A 12,687-nucleotide genomic window follows, 5' to 3' on the forward strand; every position below is an offset into this window, starting at 1 on the left:
TTCCCTGGTGGTCCAGTAGTTAAGACTCAGCTTCTGCTACAAGGAGCACCAGTTTGATCACACAGGCTACATGGTGCAGCCAAAAAAAAAAAAAATAGAGACCTAAGAACCTAGGAAGGTTAAAGCAAAAGTTTGGTGGTGGTGGTGAAAGGTATAAAGTAGAAGGTTAGGATTAACATATGCACACTACTGTATATGAAATACATAACCAACAAGGACCCATGTAATAACCTTTAAGGGTAAGTAATCTAAAAAAGAGGATATATATGTATATGTATGACTGAATCATGTGCTATACACCCTAAATTTACGTGATATTATAAATCAACTATGGGCTTTCCTGGTCAGCTGGTAAAGAATATGCCTGCAATGCAGGAGACCCTGGTTTGATTTCTGGGTCAGGAAGGTACCCTGGAGAAGGAATAGGCTACCCACTCCAGTATTCTTGGGCTTCCCTGGTGGCTCAAACAGTAAAGAATCTGCCTGTAATGCGGGAGACCTGAGTTCAGGTTGGAAGATCCCCTGGAGGAGGGCATGGCAACCCAGTCCAGTGTTCTTGCCTGGAGAATCCCCATGGACAGGAGGTACCTGGCTGGCAGACTACAGTCCATGAGGTCACAGAGTCGGACATAACCAAGCAACTAAGTGTGCGCACACACATAAATCAACTATACTTCAAAAAAATAAATTAAAAAAAAATAATTTTCTCAAAAAAATAACAAAAAAAACTTCCATAAAAGTAAAAGTTTTGGGAGACGATATACCAGGCAAATACTGATTAAAAGAGAGCTACCGTAGCCATGAAAATGAAATCAGATGGATCTTTATGTCAAAAAATGTTGCTAGAAATAAAGGAGATCCCTATAGTAGTGACAAAATATAAAAATCACTAGAAAGTTGTAACAGTTTTATATGCACTTAAAAACAAAGCCTTAAATTTATAAGGCAAAAATTGACAGAAGTATACGGAGAAATTGATAAATCTGTGACCCTATCTACAAAAATTATTAAGGGTATTCAGTTTAGTCTCTCAGTTGTTTCCAACTCTGCCACCCCATGGACTGCTGCACGCCAGGCTTCCCTGTCCATTACCAACTCCCAAAGCTTGCTCAAACTCATGTCCATCGAGTTGGTGATGCCATCCTCATCCTCAGTCGGCCCCTTCTCCTCCTGCCTTTAGTCTTTCCCATGGACAGAGAGTTGAAGGTATAGAAGATACAAAAAAAACACAGTGAGCTTCAGTTAATGGACACAATAGAATTCTGAAGTCCAACAATTATGTAGTCTTCTGAAGTATATGTGGAATCTTTATGAAAACCAACAATAGATTAAGACATAAATAAATCTCAACAAATCAAATTCTTTATATCATACAAACATATTCTCTTGATCATAGATGAACTAAGTCAAAAATTAGTACCAAAAAAATTTACTCTTAAAACTTTTCTTTTTGAAAACTTTTAAGGTTGAAAGTTTTAAAGTTAAAAATTCAAAAAAAATAACAATGGAAATAGAACTGAACATCCTAAAAATCGTACATATCAAAACTTATAAAATATTGCTAAAATAGTTATTAAGTGAAACTTATAGCCCTAATCTTTTATATCAAAAAGAATAAAATTAAGTGGGCCAGCTGAGCATTCAATAAATTCAACAAGGTAGAAAAAAAAGGATAGACCAAAACAAAGTTAAAGGAAAGAAATAATGAAAATGACAGCAGATGATAATAGAACAGAAGGCAGAAATAAACAGAATCAATAAAGCTAAAATTTGTTTCTTAAAGAAGTCCAATGAAAATACAACTGTCAAGATTTGATCAAGATGAAAGAGAAAGCACAAGTAAACAATCTTAAAAATGGGAAAAAGAACATAGTTACAAAAATCAGAGACCTAACAGACTATCATGAACAACTTTATGCTAATATATTTGAAAAAAAATGAGAGAAAATGAACATTTTAAAGAAAGTTATAATTTATTAAAATTGACTACAGTAGGAATAAAAAATGTAAGTAGTTCTGCTACTTACAATCATTAAAGAAATTGAATCAGTAGTTTAAAATGTACCACTGATTGTGGTTTGATTTCTCATATAGCTTGACTTCTGAAAAAGAATAAAACGCTGGATCACACTTGTATTAGTATTTACAATCAGTGATAGTTCAGTTTTTTATTGCAAATGAATAAATGGACATTTTAGTATCTAAATTAAAAAAAAATGCTAAGAACCATGCTGAAATCTAAGCATGGAAATTGAATTCATATTGAGCCCATAGGTGGTCATGGTTACCTTAGAGTTTTTAAGTATTACATCCTTTGTTGAGGGGATATCCTTAGAAAAGGGGAGGGGGAAGAAGTTCTTTAAAAATTTTTCTTTTATGGGTATGTAAATAAAAAACTAGAGGAAATCAAGCTGAGCAGATATCCCAAGAAAGCAGGCTTCCCTGGTGGCTCAGATGGTAAAGCGTCTGCCTGCAATGCGGGAGACCCAGGTTCAATCCCTGGGTCGGGAAGATCCCCTGGAGAAGGCAGTGGCAATCCACTCCAGTACTCTTGCCTGGAAAATCCCATGGACAGAGGAGCCTGATAGGCTACAGTCCATGGGGTTGCAAAGAGTCAGACACGACTGAGTGACTTCACTTTCATCAAGACTTAAACTGATTAATTTATGTTTAAGTGTGCTTCTACAACCTGAAAATTTGTGAATTTTTAAGTAGAATGATGCATAGAAGGAAAAACTTAATCTCCCATGAAGTTTCTTTACCAAAATCTCAATTATAGTGTAAGACTTAAGCTAATAGACATAAAATGAGAGTAATTCTTAAACTTGACTGCTGCTGCTAAGTCACTTCAGTCGTGTCCGACTCTGTGCGACCCCAGAGACGGCAGCCCACCAGGCTCTCCCGTCCCTGGGATTCTCCAGGCAAGAACACTGGAGTGGGTTGCCATTTCCTTCTCCAATGAGTGAAAGTGAAAAGTGAAAGTGAAGTTGCACAGTCGTGTCTGATTCTTTGTGACCCCATGGACTGCAACCCACCAGGCTCCTCCGCCCATGGGATTTTCCAGGCAAGAGTACTGGACTGGTGTGTATGCTTTAATGCCATATGTGAATTAGAAATAAATAGAAAATTTATTAACATTTTTATTATGAATTAAGTTGAACCATATGAAATTGCTATTTTATCATTTTAACACACAAAAAAATTGGCAATTCTGTGAGATCACGTGTGTTTATTAAAGGAGAAAAAATCAAGAGACTATGCTGAACTATTTTTTAGTTGTTTAGTTAAAATTTATTTGTTACCATATATCTTCTATTTCAGTGTTCCATGCAAGAAAAGAGTGGATGCAAACAGTTTATGGAAACATTGTGGGAGAAATACTTAAAATTGAGAGAGTTCTATTTATTAAAATTTATTTCCTTTGAAAATTTAGACAGAATTGCCATTGTTCAAATACCTAAATTTAGGTAGTTTGATACCCCAAACTAGAGAACATATAATCAAGTAGTGGGAACTTACACAAATATATTACTTGGAAATCAAAGAAATGTGAGTAATTAGGCCTGGCTTTATGGAAGCAGATGAATTGAAATTGGTATTGAAGGTTACCTTAGATTTGGCAGATAAGTGAACACCATTAACAAAGACAGACACAGAGAAATTAATATGGCCTGTTTAAGATCAGAGATCATCTGACCAAGGCAATTTGTTGCAAAGTGTTGGCAGGAAAGAGTACGTAAGGTAGGAGCTAGGTGATATTTTTTTTTCGATGTGTGATTGTCTATCTGTAAGATTTCTGGGAAGGTAATTTTATCAAGAAAGTAATGTTTTAGAGAGCTTAATCTGGTAATGGTGATCAGGATAGCTTTAAGCAGAGAGACAGGAGTCAATGAGATTAGTTAGGAGGGTCTGGCCATTATCTACAATGAGAAAATAAAAAGTCCTGCACTAGAGTGATACATGGTAGTGGAAATACAGAGAACAAAATGAAGCCAACATTCGAAGAGAGACTTGACCGTGTTTGGTGGCTGAAGTATACCAATCAACATTATAGAATTATAGATAATAGGTTTCTCCCTTTTCTGTTACTTTCACTATAGAGATTTTTGTATTTTGTATAGCACCTCATGCATATTTGGTCCTCAGTAGATGATTAATTTCTCATCTTTATGTTAGAGGTTGATATATTTTTATTTTTTCAGTACTTTCAGTGCTTTCTGTTAATGTCTGTTGGGGAATAAAACCCAAATTAGTCTTAAAGGACCCTGACATAATCAAGAATCAGATCTTTTTACAAAAGATTTTTAGAGATGAACACTGAAATCATGGTATGAATAAATCAGATTTATCCAGAATTATATTTGAAACATACTAATAAAGAGAACACATTATTAAGTCAGTTATAGGAAAAGTTTAGGTAAAGTCTGAGAATATCTCCATAAATTAGAAGACATATTGTCTTCCAGAATGGAAGACAAAATATTATTCACCAAAGCAAAGCTATGAAATTAAGGAAATGGCTCAGAGGGTAAAGCGTCTGTCTGCAATGCAGGAGACCCAGGTTCGATTCCTGGGTTGGGAAGATCCCCTGGAGAAGGAAATGGCAACCCACTCCAGTACCCTTGCTTGGAAAATCCCATGGACGGAAAAGCCTGGTAGGCTAGAGTCCATGGGGTCGCAAAGAGCTGGACACAACGGAGCGATTTCACTTTCACTTCACTATAAATAATTAGATTGAAATGTTCAAAACAGTTGTTTTATGCTTAACAGTGCTTTCTAGTTATTTGGAGACTGTTCATTCTAAACCTAAAGTTTTAAGCTTTTTATCAATGTTTGTCTATAGAATTCACCTAAGTAGTTACCTTTCCACTTAAGTGTGCTGAAAATTACTTTAAGTGGACAGATGGATGGGTTTTCTTTTCTTTTTTTGAAGACTGTTCTTTTAGAGGAGTTTTAGGTTCACAGCAAAATTAAGAGAAAATTACAGATTTTTTTCCTGTGTCCCCTTGTCCCCACAAATGCATAGTCTCCCCCTTATCAGTATCCTCCACCAGAGTGGTACATTTGTTACAGCTGCTGAACCTACACTAACATCATAATCACCCAAAATACATGGTTTACATTAGGATTGTTTCTAAATGTTGTATATTTTGTGGGTTTGGACAGATAATGACATGTACCTTACCTTACAGTACCATACATAATATTTTCACTACCCTAAAAACTCTGTGCTCTGCTTATTCATCCATCCCCTTAAGGGCAGTTTATTTTTTGGAGGGCTTTTTTTCTACTTTTTAATTCAAAGAATCAGTAGTAGAAATTCTTTATAGCTTAATTCCTTTTTTGTTCGTTTTTTTTACCATTTCATTAAGCAAGTTAACTTTTCTCCTTCTTTACCCCATTGCCTCACCCCTCTTTGTTTCTTCATTAGAATGTTCTTATTGGCATCAGCATTCCAGGATTGAGAGTTTCCTTTGATGGGGTTTCGTTTGCAGTAAATTATCCACCAAAGAGTATGATTTAATTCTCTTTAAAATATGAAGAACCAAAAAAAATAAAATATGAAGAACCATGTACACTTGTTAGAGTTCTTTGAGTTATTTTTAAGAGGAAATGAGAAAAACTGGAGTTTCCATGATTGTTTATCTTACTTTTTATTCATTACAGTCCACGATACAAAACACAAGGGGAATGGATAGCATGCATGGTAATTAAAAGTATAGCCTCTGGATCCAGACTGCATGGGTTCTAATCCTGATTCTGCCTTTACCAGCCCTGCAAACTGAGTGGAGTAATAGATCATCTCCTTCCTTTCCCATCTGTGAAATGGGGGCATAATTCCAATTCCAGAGATTTGTGAGGATTAAAGAGAAAATTAACATAAAATACTTAGCATGTAATAAGGAATAAAAATGATAGTTTGGTGTTGCAGTTATCCTTGTTATACTTTTATTACTACTACTAAGATCCCTAGTTGTTATCACTAAGTACCAGAGATATGCTTTGTATTTGAAACTTAAGATAACCATATGTGCTGTGCTTAGCCACTCAGTTGTGTTCGACTCTGCAGCCCCATGGACTGTAGCCCTCCAGGCTCCTCTCTGTCCATGGGGATTCTCCGGGCAAGAATACTGGAGTGGGTTGCCATGCCCTCCTCCAGTGGCTTTTCCCAATCTGGGGATCGAACCCAGGTCTCCTTCATTGCAGGCGGTTTCTTTACCATCTGAGCCACCAGGGAAGCCCAAGATAACCATATGAAAGTGAAAGTGAAGTCGCTCAGTCGTGTCCAACTCTTTTCGACCCCATGGACTGTAGCCCACCAGGCTCCTCCATCCATGGAATTTTCTAGGCAAGAGTACTGGAGTGGGCTGCCATTTCCTTCTCCAGGGGATCTTCCCAACCCAGGGATCGAACCTGGGTCTCCCGCATTGTGGGCAGATGCTTTACTGTCTGAGCCACCAGCGAATCCCAGATAACCATATAAATATCCCTAAACTGTTTTCTTAGTCTTTTTGGTTGACAGTAAAAATTGTTCTCTATCATCTCATCCATTATCATCATGTGAAACCCTAAGTTAAAGAAACGATACACTTGTGGGTGTTCAGATTGCGTGACCAGAGGGATATCTGCTCTCCTACTATATTAACAAGAAGAATTTTTAGAAGTAATAATAATAAAGGATAAATTTGTTGAGGTGAAGAAAAGGTGGGAGAGACCGGATGGCTTTCCTTTCTGAGAATTCACTACGTTTCTGTACCTAGCACCAATTTGTACGTATTGAAATGTGTCGAGGGCGTGCAAACTTGAAAGGACTGCTTGCCTGAGTGAAGTACTGCAGTCTAAATGATACAAATCGGATGAATTAAAGTGGCTCTGGGGATTTGTATTTCAGAGCAGCTGGATGGTAGTGACTGTCGGTGCTTTGGCTTTACAGCAGTAGAGATGGGATAGGGCAGGGAAATGTCCTGCTGAAAATCAAGTGGTGAAGTCTATAAAACACCCAGGTGCTATGGTGTTAGCAGCTATATAAATGCAGAGTGTAATTTTCTCCTCTTTGCTCTTGTCACTTTTCCTTTATAAAATTGTTCTCTGCCTGCATCTTTAAGCTCCCATTACCTTTAAGGAATCCTCCAGCAAAAAGTATGAAATGTCATGAAGCCTTTTTTTCTTTCACACTTGCCATTTGTTATTAAAGACCCTCTTACTAAAGAGGTACAAGCCCATTTCCCAATATTGTTCCTTCCTTCCTTTTCTGTTCCTTAAGTGTCTTCTGTGCCTCCTGTGGAAGAAGAATTCTCCTAATTTAGAATTCACAGCATGGAGAAATGAGTTGTTTGCTTAACTCATTCATTAATAATTTGAACCATGGACTTATCACATCCTATTTATTGTTGTCATCATTTATGATGATAGTGAAGTGGATTCATTCACAGTAACATTATATACATTGAAATTCCAGTGACTTAAATGGGTGAAGAAACACATTTTGGTGTGTATTTAATTTTCTATCATGATTTGTTGAGAGGTTGCTTTTTTTAAAAGTTTTTGAAGTGAATTAAAGAATTCCTTTTTGACAATGATATTAGAATACTTGCTTACTAAATATAATGTCAAAAATATTAATGGGACATGTGAGTAATTAAAATTGACAGAGCATTCACATTCATTCATGTTTTATAATTCTGTATACAAAACTACTAGAAATTGGCTTGGGTTGCTGTTAATGTGAAGTATTTAGTAAAGTATTTATATATGCCAGCTGACTGCATCTGTGAATATGTAATATTTTCTGGTCTGTCATAACTAGAGAATTTTGCTGTGAGAAGGATATTTTGGTTCCTTACATCATTATCCACCAAATTAAAACTTTATAAATATCTTTATTCATTCTGTTTATCATTTGTTTTGAATTTTCTGAAATTACTTTCATATTGGTAAGGTTATTATCTTTTTTTAAATTTTGCCTCCACCTTCATCTAAGAGAATAATAAATTGGCTACTACCTCAGTAAAAAATTGGCTACTACTGCCCCAAGAACTAATAGAGATACTAGGCACAGTGGTTAGCACATTATAAACATTTAATAGTAGCTCAAATTACCATAAAAATTTTTCTTCCTTAGACAAATTATTAATAAAAGAGGTGCTTATAATTTTGAAGTACATCTTTTCCTCCTAAAAATGTATTTTTGAATCATCTCCTCCACTTAAAAAAAAAAGGTAGCTAATTCTAAGTGGTAGACATTATCAGAATTTGTGACATTTTTAGCTGGGTAGTTATTGTTAAGTATATGTATGTATGACATGATGGTGTATGAAATTTAGTTAAATGTGACTGAACAAAAAGTAAGTATAGTTGATACTTATATTTGATCGCAATGACATTACATAACAGATACTTGTTCTCAGTTAAGGTATTTGCACAGGCCTTTGGAACCTAACCCTCAGTTCATACAAGCATTGCCCTTAATCTCTTTCTGAACGTAATAATATTGTAGGATCATTTCAAACACATTCACTATTCAAAATCCTTTAAAAAAATTTAAGACAGTCCCAGGAAGTATATCTCCATAGTATTTCTTTATTTAAAAATTTTCTTTACTGTGGTAAAAGTCAGATAACATAAAGCATACTGTTTTAACCATTTTTAACTGTCTGGTTCAGTGTACTCCATAGTATTTTTGTGTGACTTGTAAATCTGGATGAGGTGCATTTCACCAGGTGGTTTTTCTTTCAGAGGAAAAAGCTAAGTCCTTATGTGTAGGCCTACAAAGCCCGCATGATCTGAACATGCCTGCCCTAATTCCTCTTAGTCTTTCTGCTATTATTTATCCCCACTTCCTGACTGCAGCCCCACTGGCTTCCCAGCTGCATTTTACTCTAGAAGCTTTGTATTGGCCTCCCTGTCTTCAGTGGCCCTCCCTGATAAATCTACTAGGCTGACCTCCTCAATTCCTTAAGTACTGGCTTTCACTCACCTTCTCAGTGCCTCTCAGTTCAGTTACTCAGTTGTGTCCGACTCTTTGCAACCTCATGGACTGCAGCACACTAGGCTTCCCTGTCTATCAACAACTCCCAGTGCTTACTCAAACTCATGCCTATCGAGTCCATGATGCCATCCAACCATCTCATCCTCTGTCGTCCCTTCTCCTCCTGCCTTCTGTCTTTCCCAGCATTAGGGTCTTTTCTAAGGAGTTGATTATTTGCATCAGGTGGCCAAAGCATTGGAGCTTCAGCTTCAGGATCAGTCCTTCCAATGAGTATTCAGGACTCATTGCCTTTAGGTTGACTGGTTTGATCCCTGCAGTGCAAGGGATTCTCAAGAGTCTTCTCCAACACCACAGTTCAAAAGCATCAGTTCTCAGCGCCTCTACCTATTCACTATGGTTACTGTAGTGAAATTACTGTACTTCTTCATCTCCTTTTCTCTGTCCTCCTTTTTCCCTCCCTGAAACACCATCTGCTACATTGGCTTCATTATAAGTAAACTGAAGGCCATGAACACACTGTTAGGTCTGAAAGACAGGGTTGAGTTCTGTTTGTTGAATAGGCACATCTTCCACCAAAAGGGCCTTTGTCCTTATAATTATCCAGTTGTCAATTATTTTACCACGCTTTTCAAAAGAAAGCACGTTGACATAGAAGAAAATGTGTATTTTGAGGAAATGACATTTCAATAATATATTTTGGATTTAGAGAGCCCCATTCTTTCAAAAAGCTAATTTTGTGTCAAAGCAGATAAACTCATTCATCTTGTCTTCATCTCTGGTTAGTCTGAATAACCCAGCTTATTAATGCAGACCAGAGCAGGAAAGGTTGAAATGGCTTTACACATAATCACACAGATGGTTAGTAAAGGTGGTAAAAAGAGCACCCAAGTATTCTCTTTGTTCAGTACATCATCTTATGTGGAGCCGTAGTGGAGGCTACCTCTCGTTATTATAAGTTGTCACCTCACCTCAGTTCATACCCAATGGCAAAAGAAATGAAGAGATATATTTAAAACTTAAGTGGCTTTTTATAACTTTTTTTTTTACCTTTTAATTTAAAGATGAAAAACATTATTTTTAGAGGGTGAGAACATGAGCAAATTAGTTTTAGTCCTTTATCCACAGAAACAATATCATATGCCTCTTGTCTTAAGAGAGTGAGCATATTTTAAACATGACTGTAATTAAATATTGTGACTATGAAGTGAATATTCATTTTTTACAGCAGGGAAAAAATAATGCAGTCGTATGTAGCATGAGGCAGGTAGGGTAGAGAGCTGTCTAATTTTGGCCTACTGGAACTGGTATAGATTTTCCATCCAAATCAGCAGAAATGTAGCTCTAAGAGCATAGTAGCAGCTTTCCTTTCTGATTGGAGCTTTAAAGTCGAAGGTAGCCAGATCAGTTTAGCATGCTGGCCAGCCTGTGACTAATCCAGCAAGTTATTAATTCTGCTTTTCCTGAGGCTACTCCCCTATTCCAAAGTGGACTTTGGTTTTGGGGGTATACGTTCTTTTCTCAGCTTTGAAACAGTTACGAATCTTTTGGGCACTAAACAACCTAATACTCAAAGGCCTTTTCTGCATCAGTAGATAAATTGCATTGTGGTGGGGGCTGGGAAAGTCAAGAAGTGTCTTTTCTGCATCAGTAGATAAATTGCGTTGTGGTGGGGGCGGGGAAAGTCAAGAAGTGTAGACTTCCTCCTCTTATCACCAGTTGATTTAGCTTATTTTGTTTCCTTACTTTTCCCTCTTTAAAGGCAATTGTTCAAACGTCAAAAGTAATTTAATTTCTCCTTTTTGAACCCAGTGACATTCTTTAATCTACATCAGAGTTCAGTTTTTGGTTTTGTTTTTTTTTTTTTTGTAATACAGAAAGAGAATGTAAAGAAAAGTACAACAAAGAACATATTGTTAGGGTTTGAAATGTGGTTGCTCATTTTAGCCAAAATAATTCCAGATAGATAAAAGCATTGAAATATATTTACGTAATGAGTTCATATGCCTGAAAACTAAAATTAGATGTTTGGAAAACAGTAAGGAAATTCTTTTTTTTCCTCAGCCAGAACATTGCAAGTCAAGGAAAACTGTTCACTAGATCATTTTATCCTTGCTAATGGGACTTTTTTCCTCCCAATTTGGTTTTTCCATCAGTTATTCTGAGACTGAAATATATTATATTGTAATAGTCAATCTCATGTATCTTTCTAATGATCAGTAATGGGCAGAGGGAAGATGAGATTTTCTTCTACCTTCACCAGCCCCTGTCTCCACCTGCCTGCCCTTCAGATTGAATTGCCTGACTTAGATAATCATCCTTTAAAGTCATGTTCCTGAAGTCTGAAGGTCTTGTTCAGTGTGCTTTGACAGACCGATCTGTTTAAATTCAGCGCTTTGTGCCATTCCCGTTAATTGTACTACCATTTTTTAGAAATGTGCTAGGATTCATGGGTGCCTAATTCTGAAAATGGCTTTGTACATTAAGGTTCATTTAACTGATGGTTAGGGGGAAGTTGAGAGACTTAAAGTTATTTTAAAACACAGTAATAGCTTGGAACTTTCTTGTACTGCAGGCATATAAGACTCTATGTTGTCAGCCTCTCGGTCATTAGGCTTGTTGTGATTTGGCTTATATCTTACTGGTCAGGATGTCACTGTGAAGAAACGTTTAGTCATGGAACGAAAATCAGTGTCCAGCATCAAAGATAGTAATAGAGTAAGCACTCCCAATTGGATTTTCATAGGCGGGATTGATTTGTGTGCATTACTGGGTCTGTGTAAAATGGTGTCCTTTTGGCACTAGCTGAATATAAATTTCAGGAAATGTTTTTTCTTCTGTAGATCAGTGCAATACAGTGAAATTTGCTGTAACTGAGGGGAGGCAGTGGTTGGGCGTCCGCTAATAGCCTGAAAGGAACTAATGAGGATGTGCAGTCCGGAACGATTGATTGAATAGCTGCAGTCCTGTGTGTTGCTTTCTCGCTTGCTCTCTGCAAGCTGTAGAGAGGGAGGGGGAAGAGCAAGACACAGGGAGGGAGCCAGAGAAAAAACGCTTTCTCTTAAGTGGAAGTAGCACGGATCCCAGGGGCCAGGAGGCCAGAAATGGAAGTTTAAACTGCATCTATCTTTTAAAGGGAGAACAGCAGGAATCAAAATGTCAGTCTCCGGAGTCACGATTTACTCCTTATTTTTTAAGATCTGGAAGATAACACAGAATACTTTTTTTAGGATGTGTTTTTTTTTTTTTTTTTTCTTGTCCATGTTGAGATTATCTAATGTTGTCTGAGAAGCTGGATTCCTATATGTCTGTCAGTTGAAGTGGAGATGGGAAGCAGTTGTGATAAAGGTATAATATGTATATATCTATCATCTGTGTGTGCGTGTGTATGTGCATATATATATGCATATATATGTATCGCTCTATAAAAAAATTTAAATGTAACCTTAATATAGCATATAGTAATTAAATTGGAGAATACCACATGATCTTCAAAATCTGAAATGCATTAGGTCAGTTTGCACAGATTTAGGATCCCAGAGTTAGATCTTAGTGAGGTCATACTGCCAGAACAAGGAGAAGCTGAGCTATTTTTATATCTGCATAAGCATATATGTTATTTTATCCTAGCAGCAGCTTTTTGTCTTCTCATGGACTTCTGGTTGCAGGCTGGTGAATCATCTTATCTGCACAGAACTGAA

The 12,687-nt window shown here is 36.7% G+C and overlaps 1 protein-coding gene across 10 annotated transcripts in view; it reads left to right on the plus strand.

Annotated features, from left to right (window-relative positions):
- The window catches only part of RASAL2 (RAS protein activator like 2), a 397,250-nt gene that overhangs the window by 281,970 nt on the left and 102,593 nt on the right, over positions 1 to 12,687 (plus strand). Inside the window, exon 2 of one of the 10 annotated variants that reach the window (XM_027565434.1) lies at positions 12,256 to 12,334. The exons of the other annotated variants lie outside the window; for them this stretch is intronic. Coding sequence (XP_027421235.1) covers positions 12,313 to 12,334 — 22 coding nt within the window. The 5' untranslated portion in view covers positions 12,256 to 12,312. The remainder of the gene's footprint in view (positions 1 to 12,255; positions 12,335 to 12,687) is intronic. 10 annotated transcript variants of the gene reach the window in all.

This window comes from Bos indicus x Bos taurus, chromosome 16 (genome assembly GCF_003369695.1).
Source record: "Bos indicus x Bos taurus breed Angus x Brahman F1 hybrid chromosome 16, Bos_hybrid_MaternalHap_v2.0, whole genome shotgun sequence".
NCBI lineage: Eukaryota > Metazoa > Chordata > Mammalia > Artiodactyla > Bovidae > Bos > Bos indicus x Bos taurus.